At 43.5% G+C, this 19712-nt stretch overlaps 1 protein-coding gene across 1 annotated transcript in view; it reads left to right on the forward strand.

Annotated features, from left to right (window-relative positions):
* The window catches only part of LOC121575921 (G-protein coupled receptor 22-like), a 55082-nt gene extending 44033 nt beyond the window's left edge, over window positions 1-11049 (forward strand). Inside the window, exons 2-3 of the mRNA XM_045223251.1 lie at window positions 8615-9749; window positions 9906-11049. Coding sequence (XP_045079186.1) covers window positions 8741-9749; window positions 9906-10438 — 1542 coding nt within the window. The 5' untranslated portion in view covers window positions 8615-8740 and the 3' untranslated portion in view covers window positions 10439-11049. The remainder of the gene's footprint in view (window positions 1-8614; window positions 9750-9905) is intronic.
* The last annotated feature ends 8663 nt before the right edge of the window (window positions 11050-19712 follow it).

Raw genomic sequence — 19712 nt, forward strand, 5'->3', positions numbered from 1 at the left:
AAAAGCTGAAATATATCATTCTCTCTACTATTATTCTGACATTTAATATTCTTAAAATAAAGTGGTGATCCTAACTGACCTAAGACAGGGAACTTTTACTAGGATTAAATGTCAGGAATTGTGAAAAACTGAGTTTAAATGTATTTGGCTAAGGTGTATGTAAACTTCCGACTTCAACTGTAGGTATTCCGTACAGCTCCAAAAAATAATAGATATTGAGAGAATTTGAAAAATGTCTCTTCCTCTCATTTGGGTTGCCAACCCCTGGTTTAGAAGATAATAATAATAATAATAACTTTATTTGTATAGTGCTTTTCAATACAGTAACCAGTGGTGTAAAAATACTTTAAAGTACTACTTAAGTCGTTTTTTGGGGTGTCTGTACTTTACTATTTTTGAAAACTTTTACATTTACATTTTAGTCATTTAGCAGACGCTCTTATCCAGAGCAATTAGGGTTAAGTGCCTTGCTCAAGGGCACATCGACAGATTTTTCACCTAGTCGGCTCAGGGATTAGAACCAGCGACCTTTCGATTACTGGCACAACGCTCTTACCCACTAAGCTACCTGCCGCCCCTTCACTACATTCCTAAAGAAAATAATGTACTTTTAACTCCCTGACACCCAAAAGTACTCGTTACATTTTTTATGCTTAGCAGGACAGGAAAGTGGTCCAATTCACACACTTATCAAGAGAACATCCCTGGACATCTCTACTGCCTCTGATCTGGCAGACTCACTAAACACAAATGCTTTGTTTGTAAATTATGCCTGTGTGTTGGAGTGTGTCCCTGTCTGTCCATAAATAATAAGAAACACATTGTGCCATCTGGTTTGCTTAATATAAGGAATTTGAAATTATTTATACTTTTACTTTTACTTTTGATACTTCAGTATATTTTAGCAATTACATTTACTTTTGATACTTAATTATATTTAAAACCAAATACTTAAAGACTTTTACTGAAGTAGTATGTTACTAGGTGACTTTCACTTTTACTTGAGTCATTTTATATAATGGTATCTTTACTTTTACTCAAGTATGATAATTGGGTACTTTTTCCACCACTGCAAGTAACAAGGTGCTTCACATTATAAAATAATAAACTAAAAGTACAAAAAATAAAGAGAGCTAATTAAAATCATATACACTCAACAAAAATATAAACGCAACATGTAAAGTGTTGGTCCCATGTTTAATAAGCTGGGAAAAAAAATCCCTGAAATGTTCCATACGCACAAATAGTTGATTTCTTTATATCCCTGTTAGTGAGCATTTCTCCTTTGCCAAGATAATCCATCCACCTGACAGGTGTGGTATATCAAGAAACTGATTAAACGGCACGATCATTACACAGGTGCACCTTGTGCCAGGGACAATAAAATACCACTTTTAAATGTGCCACAAATGTCAAAAGTTTTGAGGTAGTGCGCAATTGGCATGCTGATTGCAGAAATGTCCACCAGAGCTGTTGCCAGAGAATTGAATGTTCATTTCTCTACCATAAGCTACAGCCAACATCGTTTTAGAGAATTTGGCAGTACGTCCAACCGGCCTCACAACAGTAGACCATGTGCAACCACGCCAGCCCAGGACCTCCACATTTGGCTTCTTCATAGGTGGGTCCTGGGCGGGGTGCTGAGGAGTATATCTGTCTGTAATAAAGCCCTTTTGTGGGGAAAAACTCATTCTGATTGGCTGGGCCTGGCTGCCAAGTAGGTGGGCCTATGCCCTCCCTGGCCCACCTATGGCTGCACCCCTGCACAGTCATGTGAAATCCATAGATTAGGGCATAATTTATTTATTTTAATTGACAGATTTCCTTATATGAACTGTAACTCAGGCAAATCTATGAAATTGTTGCATGTTGCGTTTATATTTTTGTTCAGTATAGAAAGTCATACATTAAATGCAATTTTCTAAAAGTGTCTTCAGCAGGGATATAAAAAGAGGCACTGAATCTGCAAGCCTGATCTCCTCTAGGGACCCTAATGGCAAATGTCCGGTCTCCTTTCGTTTTCAACCTAGACATTGGCTGCGTCCTGGCTCATAGGGAGATAAAATATCTGAGATATAGGATGGGGCTAAACCAAGCATAGCTTTAAACGTGATTAATACAATTATTTTATGTGTTCTAAAAGTGACTGGTAGCCAAAATTGGTGTGATATTGTTACGTTTCCTGGTGCCTGTTAAAAGCCGAGCTGCAGCGTTTTGGACAAACTGTAGACAATGGAGTGATTCTAACTGAGACAGGTTTACAAAGAGTTACTGTAATCTAGGTGTGCGGAAATAGGTGCGGGCCCAATACAACAACCTCTGATTTCTTATCATTGAGCTGGAGAAAATTGTCAGACATCCAACATTTTATATCAGCAAGACACTTGTGAAGGGTAGCTAAGCTAGCTTGGTCACTTGGTCTGATTGGTAAAGAGCTGCGTGTCATCCGCATAGCAGTGAAACTGAATGTTATGATTGCAGATGATGTCACCAAGGTCAACAAGGATGTTACGATAAATAGTGTAAAATGTGTCACTGAGATCCAAAAGAACAAGAATAGAGCATTCACCATCATCCGCAGTCAACAGAAGGTCATTTCTGACTTTCAATAAAGCAGTTTCCGTGCTGTGAAGTGAGTGGAAGCCCGACTGGAATTTGTCAAATAAGCTGATTCATACTCAAATGAGCCACCAATTGCTTGAAAACAACTTATTTCTAAAATCTTGGATAAAAAAGGAAGCTTAGAAATGGGTCTATAATTATTCAGTGAGGAGGGGAATAGATTGGTATTTTTAAGGAGAGGTTGAACCAGAGCAGTTTTAAAGTAGACTGGAATGGAGCCAGAGGTCAGGGAACTAGGTGTTCATGTGAGCAACAGTATGCAGGTTTCTATTGACCCAAGTTTATTCAACAAAAGCAATGTCGCAAAAAAAAAGTGTGACGTGTAATGGAAACGGCAGATATGGGAGACATTTTCTAAAGATCGATAACATTTTTATCTGTCTGACAGGATTTTACTTTTCTCTAACTTTCTTTACTGCAACAAATGTTGATGGAAACTGTGTTTTTCAGATAAATGATGATTGCCGAATACTTTTGAAGGTACACGGAGCACGTGATGCCATCACGTAACTATAAGCTCCACTCCACATTTAATTCTAAATGCCTACTGCTTGCAAAATCAATTTTTCAACTATAAAAATAATGTTTCTTTGCAGGACATACGTTGGCAGATGAGAATTATTAGAATAAAATATGGTAAATATTAGTCAGTTATTGCATTCTATCCATGCTGGCTTTCACATGCTTCCTGAGACATGAAACAGATAGGTGAGAGGGCATACAGGCTGTTGCCTCTTTATTAATGCGCAATTAGCCTAAATGGGTATTGGAAACACTTCAACCACTACATTTTTATTCGACACTGTAGGTTTTAGAGATCATTTCTTTTTTTTGGGGTGTGACGTCATTACATCAAGCTGTTTTTATTGACACAAGATAGTTTAATGGAAACACACCCTAGCAGGCAATTGTCTCGTCTGTTGTCATGCAAACTTTCTAGAAGCAAAAGGAAGCAGACGGTCTCAGAGTAGTAGCCTCAAGTGCCTCCTGTCCAGAAATGCTGGTATGGGGCCTAATATTTTCTATATTTTCTGTAATGAATTGTACAACTGTTGACAGAGATCAGGGGATGCGAACATGTCACTGTTAAGGGGGGCAAAAACAACACGCTCAATTGTCAAACAGAATTTTCTAGTTAATAATTAGGTAATTTCTCATCAGATCCTTCATTTCTTATAGACTACTTCAAGTTTGCAGGCCTTCCATTTACATTCAGCTTTTCTAAGTTCAATTTTTAAAGCACGAGTGTGGTCATTGAGACACTGGCAGACAATTTATTATTGGTTTTAACTGGTGCCACTGAGTATGCAAAACGTATCATACTGTGACACTTTCTGTATTTTGATATGTCTATATCTTGAAAACTTGATTGCTGACATGCAAAACATTTTGGGACTGTATCCATAGTGAACTAATGAAACAAATACTAAAAGAAAAAAGTGTTTGGGTGGATTTTTCCTTTAATATAGAATTATGTAGTAAACTGTAGTATACTGTAGGATACTATACTACACACTGTAGTATCCCTCAATGATGTGTAGTACTTACTATATAATTGTTTAGTATACTGTAGAATACTACAGTATTATCCACACAAAAAAACACTGTAGTAAACACTACAGTCCTCAACAACACTACCATTTTTTAGCTATAGTAAATACTACAGTATTTATTAAGCATATACCTTGCCCATTCCCCTCCACCATATCCCAATTTGTGCCACCCATAAGTGAGAAACCTACAGTGGGGAGAACAAGTATTTGATACACTGCCGATTTTGCAGGTTTTCCTACTTACAAAGCATGTAGAGGTCTGTAATTTCTATCATAGGTACACTTCAACTGTGAGAGACGGAATCTAAAACAAAAATCCAGAAAATCACATTGTATGATTTTAAAGTAATTAATTTGCATTTTATTGCATGACATAAGTATTTGATACATCAGAAAAGCAGAACTTAATATTTGGTACAGAAACCATTGTTTGCAATTACAGAGATCATACATTTCCTGTAGGTCTTGACCAGGTTTGCACACACTGCAGCAGGGATTTTGGCCCACTCCTCCATACAGACCTTCTCCAGATCCTTCAGGTTTCGGGGCTGTCGCTGGGCAATACGGACTTTCAGCTCCCTCCAAAGATTTTCTATTGGGTTCAGGTCTGGAGACTGGCTAGGCCACTCCAGGACCTTGAGATGCTTCTTACGGAGCCACTCCTTAGTTGCCCTGGCTGTGTGTTTCGGGTCGTTGTCATGCTGGAAGACCCAGCCACGACACATCTTCAATGCTCTTACTGAGGGAAGGAGGTTGTTGGCCAAGATCTCGCGATACACGGCCCCATCCATCCTCCCCTCAATACGGTGCAGTCGTCCTGTCCCCTTTGCAGAAAAGCATCCCCAAAGAATGATGTTTCCACCTCCATGCTTCACGGTTGGGATGGTGTTCTTGGGGTTGTACTCATCCTTCTTCTTCCTCCAAACACAGCGAGTGGAGTTTAGACCAAAAAGCTCTATTTTTGTCTCATCAGACCACATGACCTTCTCCCATTCCTCCTCTGGATCATCCAGATGGTCATTGGCAAACTTCAGACGGGCCTGGACATGCGCTGGCTTGAGCAGGGGGACCTTGCGTGCGCTGCAGGATTTTAATCCATGACGGCGTAGTGTGTTACTAATGGTTTTCTTTGAGACTGTGGTCCCAGCTCTCTTCAGGTCATTGACCAGGTCCTGCCGTGTAGTTCTGGGCTGATCCCTCACCTTCCTCATGATCATTGATGCCCCACGAGGTGAGATCTTGCATGGAGCCCCAGACCGAGGTTGATTGACCGTCATCTTGAACTTCTTCCATTTTCTAATAATTGCGCCAACAGTTGTTGCCTTCTCACCAAGCTGCTTGCCTATTGTCCTGTAGCCCATCCCAGCCTTGTGCAGGTCTACAGTTTTATCCCTGATGTCCTTACACAGCTCTCTGGTCTTGGCCATTGTGGAGAGGTTGGAGTCTGTTTGATTGAGTGTGTGGACAGGTGTCTTTTATACAGGTAACGAGTTCAAACAGGTGCAGTTAATACAGGTAATGAGTGGAGAACAGGATGGCTTCTTAAAGAAAAACTAACAGGTCTGTGAGAGCCGGAATTCTTACTGGTTGGTAGGTGATCAAATACTTATGTCATGCAATAAAATGCAAATTAATTACTTAAAAATCATACAATGTGATTTTCTGGATCTTTGTTTTAGATTCCATCTCTCACAGTTGAAGTGTACCTATGATCAAAATTACAGACCTCTACATGCTTTGTAAGTAGGAAAACCTGCAAAATCGGCAGTGTATCAAATACTTGTTCTCCCCACTGTACATGCTAAATCTAGATCATATATTGTGTTCCCTACATATTCCAAAAATGGAGCAGAAGCACTGTACTATCCATTGAGACCTGAGTTCTTCCTACCTGCTTACAGGTTATGTAAAATGTGCTATTTAAAAATGATCCAGTAGGTTTCCTCACGGAGAAAGCTTCCACTTCTATGTCAAAGATAATAAAACAAAAACACTACAGTCTGCAAAAACTCTACAGTATACTACAATACGCAAAAACACTACAGTAATTACTATAGTATATACTACAGTTTTCTTTTACTATAATATTTATAATATATTTAACTGTAAATACTCAGTGTTAGAAAAAGTACCCAATTGTTATAATTGAGTACAAGTAAATATACCTTAATAGAAAATGACACAAGTATAGGTGAAAGTCACCCAGTAAAATTATTAGTAGTTGTTTTTTTGTTGTTGTAATTTTGTTGTAATTTTTGTTGTTGGATCGAACCCCAGGCTGTAGTGACGCCGCAACACTGTGATGCAGTGCCTTAGACCGCTGCACCACTCGGGCGGCCCACCCAGTAAAATTCTACTTGAGTAAAAGTTTAAAAGTATCTGGTTTTAAATATACAGTACTTAAGTATCAAAAGTAATAGTAAATGCTAAAATATACTTAAGTATCAAAAGTAAATGCTATAAATAATTTAAAATTCCTTATATTAAGCAAACCAGAAGGCACGATTTTCAAGTTTTTTTTATTTACGGATAGCCATTAGCACACACCAACACTCAGACATAATTTACAAACAAAGCATTAGTGTTTAGTGAGTCCTTCAGATCAGAGGCAGTAGAGATGAACACGTGTTCTCTTGATAAGTGTGTGAATTAGAGTACTTTTGGGTGTTAGGGAAAATTTATGGGAGTAAAAAGTTTACATTTTATTTAAGACTGTAGTGGAGTAAAAGTAAACTTTGTGAAAAAATAGTATACTATTTATACCATAGTATAGAAATAGAAGGTTCAGGAGACATTATCTATAGGAGGCATGCAGGAGAGAGGAAAAACAATACAACACTGAAGTGCCCTAAGTGAGTTCTGTATTGTCATTTTATCTGACCAGAATGAATTTAGCCCTCGATTAAGTGTGTGTTCTGATGCAGTTTGAACATGAAAAGGTCCACCCAGTCCACCAGAGAAGTGGTGCTATTTCAAGCTGAGCAGTTAGTTTAACCAATTCAACTTGGTTACATGAGGTTCTGAGCCACATCTGAGCAAACTGCAGGGCTTGTAAGTAAGCATTTCACAGTAAGTAACTGTTGTATTCGGTGCATGTGACAAATAACATTTGATTTGACCTTATGTCTGTGAGAGAATCAAACTTGAAAGGAGATATGTGCCACCAAGGGCAACATAAGCTGGAGGGAGGCGAGGCAGGGATCTAAAAAACAGACAGATGAGAGATGTAGGGAAGAGATGGAGGGGAGGGAGGGAGGGAGGGAGGGGGGAGGGGGGAGGGAGGGAGGGAGGGAGGAAAGAGATGGAGGGAGGTAGGGAAGAGATGGAGGGAGGGAGGGAGGGAGGGAAGAGATGGAGGGGAGGGAGGGAGGTAAGGAAGAGATGGAAGGGAGGGGGGAGGGGGGGGGAGGGAGGGATGCTGCTGGTTCTTGTTTATGTGCCACTGTCTGTGGCTCATTGACCCATTCGTCTTCATTACGACACGCCCCTCTGAAAACTATTAACTGTCGCCCTGTACACTCTCTAACGCACCCCAACAAGGAACGCTGAAACCTGCTCATCAACATGGCAAACCTCTCCTCTCGTTAGCTATCCACGGTTGATATTAAGCAATGAAAGCGTGGGATTTAACAGAGATTTGGAGGGTGTTTGTTTTGTAAAAAGGGTTAATTGTGTTTCACCTTCTCATCTGTGGGCAGAGAAAGACTGGCTGGACTCATATGTAGATTGATCATCACCGATATCATTGGAACAGTGCTTGAATGTGTCTCCTATCTGGAGATGTATTTATGAGATTTTTTTGGAGAAAATATGACTTTTCCATAACATACGCATGTTATCTGACCTAGTTAATGGAGGGTGTATGTTGTGTAAGGATGAACCACCCACCCACTCACTCAGAATGTGAGCAGTGAGAAATGCAGCTCCTCCTTACTGGTTCAGGGATACAGCCAGGCTGCAGAATACAGGAGGTAAGGAGTTCTGTAGGCCAATATCTCCCCATTGGCTTGTTAAAAAGCTGTGGGGGCTGTTTGTGGCACTTCCATCTGCTCACCTCTAACTGCACGGCACTCACTCACTCACACACACACACACACACACACCTACCACACTCCGTGCCATCCTCAGAGAGGGAAAAGTACTCCCACCACTCTCTACCCCCCAGAACTATTTCCACTGCCTCCATGACACATGTTGTTGTATCAGCTCTGATTATACATCATACCTCTAGTCTAGTCTATACAGTCAGTTATCTGCCAAGAAAACAGATCAAACTGATCACACTGTTTCTGTCGTCTCTCCTCATAGCTCCACCCTATTTCATGAAAAAAATGTCACATATTTGTTGTTAGAGGCTTCAGAGGAGCTCTAGGTCCTATAGCTATACGGTGATAGATACTAGCTGAGCTATTCACCCTCCTCTCCCTCTCTCTCCACAGAACTTCAGAGAGCTGCAGACCTGTCAATTACCCTCATCAGCGTCCAGTCAAAGCCAGGAGAAAAGGAGAGGGCGGGGCATGGACTGGCGTGGCCGTTGCTATGCATGAGCGAATGCCACGGTGTCCATGGAGACCAAGGGCTTTACTGACCTCCTGGAGACCAGCGATGGGCAGGGGTCGGGGCTTCTGGAGAAAGGGGACGTGCCGGGGACTGAGGAGGGCTGGAGCATCCCCTTACCCCTGGGCTTCCAGGTATCCCTCACCACCGTGCTGATGCTGGAGCTGGTGCTCGGCTTCAGCAGCAACCTGACCGTGCTGGTGCTCTACTGCGCCCAGTCCAACCTGGTCGACTCAGTCAGCAACATGGTCACGGTCAGCTTGCACGTGCTGGACATCATGGTGTGTGTGCTGTGTCTGCCGCTGACCGTGGCGATCATTCTGCTCCCAGTGGACGGTAGTGGCGGGGGCAGCCTGGCTACGTTGTGCTGCTTCCATGAGGCCTGCGTCACCTTCACCAGTGTGGCCACGGCCATCAATGTGCTGGTCATTAGTCTGGACCGCTACGACATCTCTGTCCGTCCGGCCACGCGGCTGCTGACCCCTCGACGTGCTGCGCTCCTCCTGGCTGCCGTCTGGGCCGTATCACTGGCTGTCTTCTTCCTGCCCTTCCTGGAGGGGGACTTCTTCTCAACGGGGTCCGACGTGGAGGACAGAGAGGTTGGAGGAGGGTGGGAGATGGACATGGGGGATCTGATCCCTGAGTCTGATTCTGAAGACCCTACTGGGCTGACCCCCACTGGGCAAAACCACACTGGGCTGACCCTCACCCCCTCCACCCCCTACTACTCCCACCCCCTGCCGCCATTGTGGCAGAACCGTACGCTGCTATGTGTGGGCGGGCAGGGCTACCACACGGGCCTGGCCATGAACTACCACCTCCTGCTGCAGGTGCCCTGCTTCTTCATCGCCGTGGTCGTCATGCTGTTCACATACTCCCGCATCCTACAGGCCCTCAACATCCGCATCGGCACCCACATCAAGAGGGGCCCACGGGCCTCCAATAAGGACTTAGGCTGCAGGATCCGCAGGCGGAGACGAAGGAGGAAGGGGCTGAGTCTGGCCACAGAGGGGGGAGGTTCCTCCAGCCAGAACCAGCACCTCACCCACCCGCCCCTCATCCCATCCCCCAGCTCCCTCCCGCCCCTCTCCTCCATGCCCCTGGTCACCTCTGACAGCGGGGCCACGGGGGTCACCAACACCGCCGCCACCACCCCCAGCGCCACCACTCCAGCAACTTGTGCCCCCCAGGCCCCAACCCCCACTGACATCATCTCCCCTCCGCCGGCGGCAGAGCGCCCAGGCGTCCAGGCTTCTGTGTCGGCTATCATCGCCCTGAGGAGGGCTGTGAGGCGCCATCGGGACCGGCGGGAGCGCCAGCGGAGAGTCTTCAAAATGTCCCTGATCATCATCTCCTCTTTCCTGGGCTGCTGGGCTCCTCTGTCCATGGTGAACGTGTTGATACTGTGTCTGGGCCCCAGTGATGGCCTGGTACGCGTGAGGCTCTGCTTCCTGGCCATGGCATACGGCACCACCATCTTCCACCCGCTGCTCTACGCCTTCACCAGGCAGAAGCTACGTAAAGCGCTGAAGACCCATGTCAAGAAGAGGGTGGTGTCCCTGCTGCAGGTGGACACGGCGCCCAACGGGGGAACTGTTATTCACAACTCCTGGGTGGAGGGGGGTGGACAGAGGAAGGGACGCAAGCCCCGACTGGAGGGCAGTGACGCCACCAGTAACTGTCTAACAGTGGCTGTGAGAGAATGAGAGGGCGTGTAGCTGTGTGTGTGCGTGCGTGCGTGCGTGAGTATGCATGTGTATGTGATAGTTGACAAAGGTCACAAGACATCATCAGCACCTCCCTCCATCCAGATGTGATGATGGCAGGTGGGCCCAGAGCTCTAATTAATATCAGACCTGCTCTGTGATCTATGTACACAGCTCATCATTAGTCCCCCAGGCAACCACAAGATGTCCTCTCCTTCTCCATGGCAATTCCAAGCTACAAAGCAATATGTGACATCACCTGCGTTGTCGCAACCTTAGTTACTGTATATATACATCCCTGTATAGGTACAGAGCAAAAATATCCACACACATTTATCAACCTGTTGTCATTCACGGAACAAGTAAGCACACAATATCTACCTGCACACATCTCAATGAGAGTCAATATCCAGTGACAGTTTATCATTTGATTAGTCATACATTAAAGGAGAACTTTTCTTTTTTACAACCTATTTTTGATGTACTGTAAATGGCATGTTATAGAAGGGTCCAGACACCTTTTTTGTGATTTAATTTTTTTTTTTACTTACCCCAAACAGCAAATCGCATCCTCATCCTCGTTGTGTAGTATGGGGGCCCCGAAAAACATGAACAAAGGCTCCAAAAACACCTAAATAAAATAAAATAAACATGTATTTGTCGCATACAGATATTTAGCAGATGTTATTGCGGGTGTAGCGAAATGCTTGTGTTCCTAGCTCCAACAGTGCAATAATACATAACAATACAAACAATTCTAAAAAGTAAAACTATGGAATTAAGAAATATATAAATATTATGATGAGGAGTATATATATATATATATATATATATATATATATATATATATATATATTATATAAGTGTGTGTGTGATGGGCTGTATAGACAATATGGATGGTATATGGATAGAATATGTAGTATATATGAAGAATAGTATATGTACAGCAATAGTTAAATAGGATAGGCCTTGACTAGAATACTGTATATACATATGAAGTGGGAAATCAGTATGTAAACATTATTAAAGTAACCAGTGTTCCATTATTAAAGTGACCAGTGTTATGTAAACTGCTAAAAAAAATAAAGGGAACACTTAAACAACACAATGTAACTCCAAGTCAATCACACTTCTGTGAAATCAAACTGTCCACTTAGGAAGCAACACTGATTGACAATACATTTCACATGCTGTTGTGCAAATGGAATAGACAACAGGTGGAACTTATAGGCTATTAGCAAGACACCCCCAATAAAGAAGTGGTTCTGCAGGTGGTGACCACAGACCACTTCTCAGTTCCTATGCTTCCTGGCTGATGTTTTGGTCACTTTTGAATGCTGGCGATACTTTCACTCTAGTGGTAGCATGAGACGGAGTCTACAATCCACACAAGTGGCTCAGGTAGTGCAGCTCATCCAGGATGGCACATCAATGCGAGCTGTGGCAAGAAGGTTTGCTGTGTCTGTCAGCGTAGTGTCCAGAGCATGGAGGCGCTACCAGGAGACAGGCCAATACATCAGGAGACGTGGAGGAGGCCGTAGGAGGGCAACAACCCAGCAGCAGGACCGCTACCTCCGCCTTTGTGCAAGGAGGAGCAGGAGGAGCACTGCCAGAGCCCTGCAAAATGACCTCCAGCAGGCCACAAATGTGCATGTGTCTGCTCAAACGGTCAGAAACAGACTCCATGAGGGTGGTATGAGGGCCCGACGTCCACAGGTGGGGGTTGTGCTTACAGCCCAACACCGTGCAGGACGTTTGGCATTTGCCAGAGAACACCAAGATTGGCAAATTCGCCACTGGCGCCCTGTGCTCTTCACAGATGAAAGCAGGTTCACACTGAGCACATGTGACAGACGTGACAGGGTCTGGAGACGCCGTGGAGAACGTTCTGCTGCCTGCAACATCCTCCAGCATGACCGGTTTGGCGGTGGGTCAGTCATGGTGTGGGGTGGCATTTCTTTGGGGGTCCGCACAGCCCTCCATGTGCTCGCCAGAGGTAGCCTGACTGCCATTAGGTACCGAGATGAGATCCTCAGACCCCTTGTGAGACCATATGCTGGTGCGGTTGGCCCTGGGTTCCTCCTAATGCAAGACAATGCTAGACCTCATGTGGCTGGAGTGTGTCAGCAGTTCCTGCAAGAGGAAGGCATTGATGCTATGGACTGGCCCGCCCGTTCCCCAGACCTGAATCCAATTGAGCACATCTGGGACATCATGTCTCGCTCCATCCACCAACGCCACGTTGCACCACAGACTGTCCAGGAGTTGGCGGATGCTTTAGTCCAGGTCTGGGAGGAGATCCCTCAGGAGACCATCCGCCACCTCATCAGGAGCATGGCCAGGCGTTGTAGGGAGGTTATACAGGCACGTGGAGGCCACACACACTACTGAGCCTCATTTTGACTTGTTTTAAGGACATTACATCAAAGTTGGATCAGCCTGTAGTGTGGTTTTCCACTTTAATTTTGAGGGTGACTCCAAATCCAGACCTCCATGGGTTGATACATTTGATTTCCATTGATCATTTTTGTGTGATTTTGTTGTCAGCACATTCAACTATGTAAAGAAAAAAGTATTTAATAAGATTATTTCATTCATTCAGATCTAGGATGTGTTGTTTAAGTGTTCCCTTTATTTTTTTTAGCAGTGTACATAGGGCAGCAGCCTCTAAGGTGCATGGTAGAGTAACCGGGTGGTAGCCGGCTAATGACAGTGACTAAAGTTCAGGGCAGGGTACTGGGTGGAGGCCGGCTAGTGGTTATTATTTAACAGTCTGATGGCCTTGCGATAGAAGCTGTTTTCCAGTCTCTCGGTCCCAGCTTTGATGAACCTGTACTGACCTCGCCTTCTGGATGGTGGCGGGGTGAACAGGCCGTGGCTCGGGTGGCTGAGGTCCTTGATGTTCTTCTTGGCCTTCCTGTGACACCGGGTGATGTAGATGTCCTGGAGGGCAGGCAGTGTGCCCCCAGTGATGCATTGGGCAGACTGCACAACCCTCTGGAGAGCCCTGCGGTTGCGGACGGTGCAGTTGCCGTACCAGGCGGTGATACAGCCCGACAGGATGCCCTCAATGGTGCATCTGTAAAAGTTTGTGAGGGTCTTAGGTGCTAAGCCACATTTCTTCAGACTCCTGAGGTTGAAGAGGTGCTGCTGCGTCTTCTTCACCACACTGTCTGCGTGGGTGGACCATTTCAGATTGTCAGTGATGTGTACATCCTTTAGAAACTGCAAAACTCTAAGGATAGTAATGCAGGTATTTATATGTTGTACACATGAAATTGTATAATTCCAAACTTTATCTGCAATGTTATATTCCCTTTTGCGCGACTCGATCTCTTTCCCCTATCCAGCTGTTCCATTCTCCTTGTAGCCTGCTGCTACAGGTAACTACCAAAATAAAGGAAAGACCAACATAAAGTGTCTTAATAGGGCATTGGGCCACCATGACCCGCCAGAACAGCTTCAATGTGCCTTGGCATAGATTCTACAAGTGTCTGGAAATTCCTGTGTGGTAGCACCCCATGCTTTCAATATGCTTTGTATCCCTCATTTACTCAAGTGTTTCCTTTATTTTGGCAGTTACCTGTATAATAGACCGAGTGGTATCGCTAGAGATGCAACAAAATTGAATATAACATTACGTAAATTCAGAATTACACAATTTCATGTTTATAACATCTAAAGACCTGCATCACTATACTGAGTGCTTTGCAGTTTCTAAAAGGACGCCTTTGTTCATGTTTTTTCGGGGCACCCATACTACACAAATAAGATGAGGAAGTGATTTGGTGTTTGTGGTAAGTTTCTCAAAAACATGTGAAATCACAAAAAAGGTGCCTTGACCCTTCTATGCCACTTACATCAAAAATAGAGATTTGGAAAATAAAACTAGTTTAGTTCAGTTCCCAATTGATTCTGAATGTTTTACTGTACAGTCATGGTCAAAAGTTTTGAGAATGACACAAATACTAATTTTCAGAAAGTTTGCTGCCTCAGTTTTGATTATGGCAATTTGCATATACTCCAGAATGTCATGAAGAGTGATCAGATGAATTGCAATGAATTGCAATGTCCCTCTTTGCCATGAAAATTAACTTAATCCCCCAAAAACATTTCCACTGCATTTCAGCCCTGCCACAAAAGGACCAACTGACATCATGTCAGTGATTCTCTCGTTAACACAGGTGAGAGTGTTGACGAGGACAAGGCTGGAGATCACTCTGTCATGCTGATTGAGTTAGAATAACAGACTGGAAGCTTTAAAAGGTGGGTAGTGCTTGAAATCATTGTTCTTCCTCTGTTAACCATGGTTACCTGCAAGGAAACAAGTGCTGTCATCATTGCTTTGCACAAAAATCGGGGCACCACTAGTGCAGAGCTTGCTCAGGAATGGCACCAGGCAGGTGTGAGTGCATCTGCACGCACAGTGAGGCGAATACTTTTGGAGGATGGCCTGGTGTCAAGAAGGGCAGCAAAGAAGCCACTTCTCTCCAGGAAGAATATCAGGGACAGACTGATATTCTGCAAAAGGTACAGGGATTGGACTGCTGAGGACTGGGGTAAAGTCATTTTCTCTGATGAATCCCCTTTCCGATTGTTTGGGGCACCCGGAAAAAAGCTTGTCCGGAGACAAGGTGAGCGCTACCATCAGTCCTGTGTCATGCCAACAGTAAAGCATCCTGAGACCATTCATGTGTGGGGTTGCTTCTCAGCCAAGGGAGTGGGCTCACTCACAATTTTGCCTAAGAACACAGCCATGAATAAAGAATGGTACCAACACATCCTCCGAGAGCAACTTCTCCCAACCATCCAAGAACAATTTGGTGATGACCAATGCCTTTTCCAGCATGATGGAGCACCTTGCCATAAGGCAAAAGTGATAACTAAGTGGCTCGGGGAACAAAACATCGAAATGTTGGGTCCATGGCCAGGAAACTCCCCAGACCTTAATCCCATTGAGAACTTGTGGTCGATCCTCAAGAGGCGGGTGGACAAACAAAAACCCACAAATTCTGACAAACTCCAAGCATTGATTATGCAAGAATGGGCTGCCATCAGTTAGGATGTGGCCCAGAAGTTAATTGACAGCATGCCAGGGCGGATTGCAGAGGTCTTGAAAAAGAAGGGTCAACACTGCAAATATTGACTCCTTGCATAAACTTAATGTAATTGTCAATAAAAGCCTTTGACACTTATGGAATGCTTGTAATTATACTTCAGTATACCATAGTAACATCTGACAAAAATATCTCATAACACTAAAGCAGTGAACTTTGTGAAGACCAATACTTGTGTCATTCTCAAAACTTTTGACCACGACTGTATGTCTTGTGTTTACAAGAATGTAGTGTGTGTCTGTCTGTGTGTGTGTGGTTCTATATAGTGCCAAATAAGGGTTATTTGGCTTGTAAATGTAGCGGATTCCTTTTTGGTGCTATATAGAATCCTTTTTTGAAGGTTCTGTAAAGAACCATGCTTATAGGGTTCTAAATGGAACCTTTATGGTGCTATAAAGAACCATTTCCTAAGGTTCTATATAGCACCAAAAAGGGTTCCGCTATGTTAACAACCTTTTTGGGGGCTATATAGAACCTGTTTTAAAGAACCTTTGTCAATCTCAAAGGTTCTACAGAGACCCTTTTGAAGAACAATACAGGGTTTTTCATTTTGGTTAGAAGCCATTTGATATTGTTACATTTCCAAAGGTGTTAATTCACAAGTTGAATCAGGTGTGCTAGCTCCAGAACAGCTCAGGGTCCTTGAGGAGAAAAATGAAAATCATTGATTTAGTCAACAGTTCATAGTTGAAACAAAACCTTATGTTAGTCTTTCAAAATACATCATTATTGGCCTGTTATTTTAAACATGCAATGACATAACACAACAGATTAGATAAACTGGAATGACACTCTCACTCATGGTTACACAAAAAGAGCTGTGAGCAAACCACACCCCAAATATATTCTAATGAGCCACTGCCACTACATTTTAATTATCACTAAAAGATGAACTGCAAAGAACCATTGAAGGGCTCAAAGGGTTCTTTGAGTCATTACGGTTCCACATAGAACCATCACCCTTACCAAAGAACCCTTGAGGAACCCTATTTTTCTTAGTGGGCAGATGGTTGCACCACTGTGAACCATCCCAAGCTTCAGAAGTAGACAGGTCTTGGAGCAGCTTTTAGAGGTTGTTTTCTATCTGTGTCTACCTCCTCTTCAGGGCTTTATATCTAAAATAGATGGCATTATATTGTTATGATTTGTTAGATGTTTAATGTGTTAGAATTGGTTTTGTTTATGTAACTTTTCTAAACTTAATATTTGAACTTGATTATTGAATGATTTCATTGAACAAACAAAAAAACACAAGAACAAAATAAACTGGTAATGACTTTTGGAAAAATAACAAATAGAATAACTTTTATATCTACAGTGCTTTTGTAAAGTACTCAGACCCCTTTACTTTTTCCACATTTTGTTACGTTACAGCCTTATTCTAAAATTGATTAAATAGTTTTTCCCCCTCATCAATCTACACACAATACCCCATAATGACAAAGCAAAAACAGGTTTGTAGAAATGTTAGCATATTTATAACACATACAAAAACTGAAATATCACATTTACATAAGTATTCAGACCCTTTACTCAGTACTTTGTTGAAGCACCTTTGGCAGCAATTACAGCCTCGAGTCTTCTTGGGTATGACGCTACAAGCTTGGCACACCTGTATTTGTGCAGTTTCCCATTCTTCTCTGAAGATCCTCTCAAGCTCTGTCAGGTTGAGTGGGGAGCATCGCTGCACAGCTATTTTCAGGTGTCTCCAGAAATGTTAGATCAGGTTCAAGTCCGGGCTCTGGCTGGGCCACTCAAGGACATTCAGAGACTTGTCCCGAAGCCACTCCTGCGTTGTCTTGGCTGTGTGCTTAGGGTCGTTGCCCTGTTGGAAGGTGAACCTTCGCCCCAGTCTGAGGTCCTGAGCGCTCTGGAGGTTTTCATCAAGGATCTCTCTATACTTTGCTCCGTTCATCTTTCCCTCGAGCCTGACTAGTCTCCCAGTCCTTGCCGCTGAAAAACATCCCCACAGCATGATGCTGCCACCACCATGCTTCAGCGTAGGGATCGTGCCAGGTTTCCTTCAGATGTGACACTTGGCATTCAGGCCAAAGAGTTCAATCTTGGTTTCATCAGACCAGAGAATCTTGTTTCTCATGGTCTGAGAGTTCTTTAGGTGCCTTTTGGCAAACTTCAAGCGGGCTGTCATGTGCCTTTTACTGAGGAGGGGCTTCCGTCTTGCCAGTCTACCATAAAGGCCTGATTGGTGGAGTGCTGCAGAGATGGTTGTCCTTCTGGAAGGTTCTCCCATCTCCACAGAGAAACTCTGGAGCTCTGTCAGAGTGACCATCGGACACTTGTAGGACCAAGGCCCTTCTCCCCCAATAGCTCAGTTTGGCCGGGAAGCCAGCTCTAGGAAGAGTCTTGGTAGTTCCAAACTTCTTCCATTTAAGAATGATGGAGGCCACTGTGGTCTTGGGGACCTTCAATGCTAAAGACATTTTTTGGTACCCTTCCACAGATTTGTGCCTCAACACAATCCTCTCTTGGCACTCTACGACCAATTCCTTTGACCTCATGGCTTGGTTTCTGCTCTGACATGCACTGTCAGCTGTGGTACCTTACATAGACAGGTGTGTGCCTTTCCAAATCATGTCCAATCAATTGAATTTACCACAGGTGGACTCCAATAAAGTTGTAAAAACAGCTCAAGGATGATCAATGGAAACAGGATGCACCTGAGCTCAATTTCGAGTCTCGTAGCAAAGGGTCTGAATACTTACGTAAATAAGGTATTTCTGTTTTTTTATTTTTTATACATTTGCAAACATTTGTAAAATCCTGTTTTCGCTTTGTCATTATGGGGTATTGTGTGTAGATTGATGCAGATTTTAATTTATTTAATCCATTTTAGAATAAGGCTGTAACATAACAAAATTTGGAAAAAGTCAAGGGGTCTGAGTACTTTCCGAATGCACTGTATCTCCCTCTGAAGCATGTTGAACATATACAGTTACACGACCGCACCAGTCCTCAGTTATTGTTATAGGTATTAGCCTAGTTATAGCCATGAAGTAGGTAGGCTACATGTGATCAACAGTTTGGGTAGACTATGTATGGCTCTCAAGTGTGAAGGAGCTTTTTTAGTCTCTTTTGTGGGGTACTATGATATACAGTTGAAGTCGGAAGTTTACATACACTTAGGTTGGAATCATTAAAACTTGTTTTTCAACCACTCCACAAATTTCTTGTTAACAAACTATAGTTTTGGCAAGTCGGTTAGGACATCTACTTTGTGCATGACACAAGTAATTTTTCCAACAATTGTTTACAGACAGATTATTTCACTTATAATTCACTGTATCACAATTCCAGTGGGTCAGAGGTTTACATACACTAATTTGACTGTGCCTTTAAACAGCTTGGAAAATTCCAGAAAATGATGTCATGGCTTTAGAAGCTTCTGATAGGCTAATTGACACCATTTGAGTCAATTGGAGGTGTACCTGTGGATGTATTTCAAGGCCTACCTTCAAACTCAGTGCCTCTTTGCTTGACATCATGGGAAAATCAAAAGAAATCAGCCAAGACCTCAGAAAATACAATTGTAGACTTCCACAAGTCTGGTTCATCCTTGTGAGCAATTTCCAAACGCCTGAAGGTACCACATTCATCTGTACAAACAATAGTATGCAAGTATAAACACCATGGGACCACGCAGCCGTCATACCTCTCAGGAAGGAGACGCGTTCTGTCTCCTAGAGATGAACGTACTTTGGTGCGAAAAGTGCAAATCAATCCCAGAACAACAGCAAAGGACATTGTGAAGATGCTGGAGGAAACAGGTACAAAAGTATCTATATCCACAGTAAAACGAGTCCTATATCGACATAACCTGAAAGGCCGCTCAGCAAGGAGAAGCCACTGCTCCAAAACCGCCATAAAAAAGCCAGACTACGGTTTGCAACTGCACATGGGGACAAAGATCGTACTTTTTGGAGAAATGTCCTCTGGTCTGATGAAACAAAAATAGAACTGTTTGGCCATAATGACCATCGTTATGTTTGGAGGAAAAAGGGGAAGGCTTGCAAGCCGAAGAACAAAATCCCAACCGTGAAGCATGGGGGTGGCAGCATCATGCTTTGGGGGTGCTTTGCTGCAGGAGGGACTTGTGCACTTTACAAAATAGATGGCATCATGAGGAAGGAAATGTATGT

The sequence above is a fragment of the Coregonus clupeaformis genome, chromosome 10, assembly GCF_020615455.1.
Source record: "Coregonus clupeaformis isolate EN_2021a chromosome 10, ASM2061545v1, whole genome shotgun sequence".
Taxonomy (NCBI): Eukaryota; Metazoa; Chordata; class Actinopteri; order Salmoniformes; family Salmonidae; genus Coregonus; species Coregonus clupeaformis.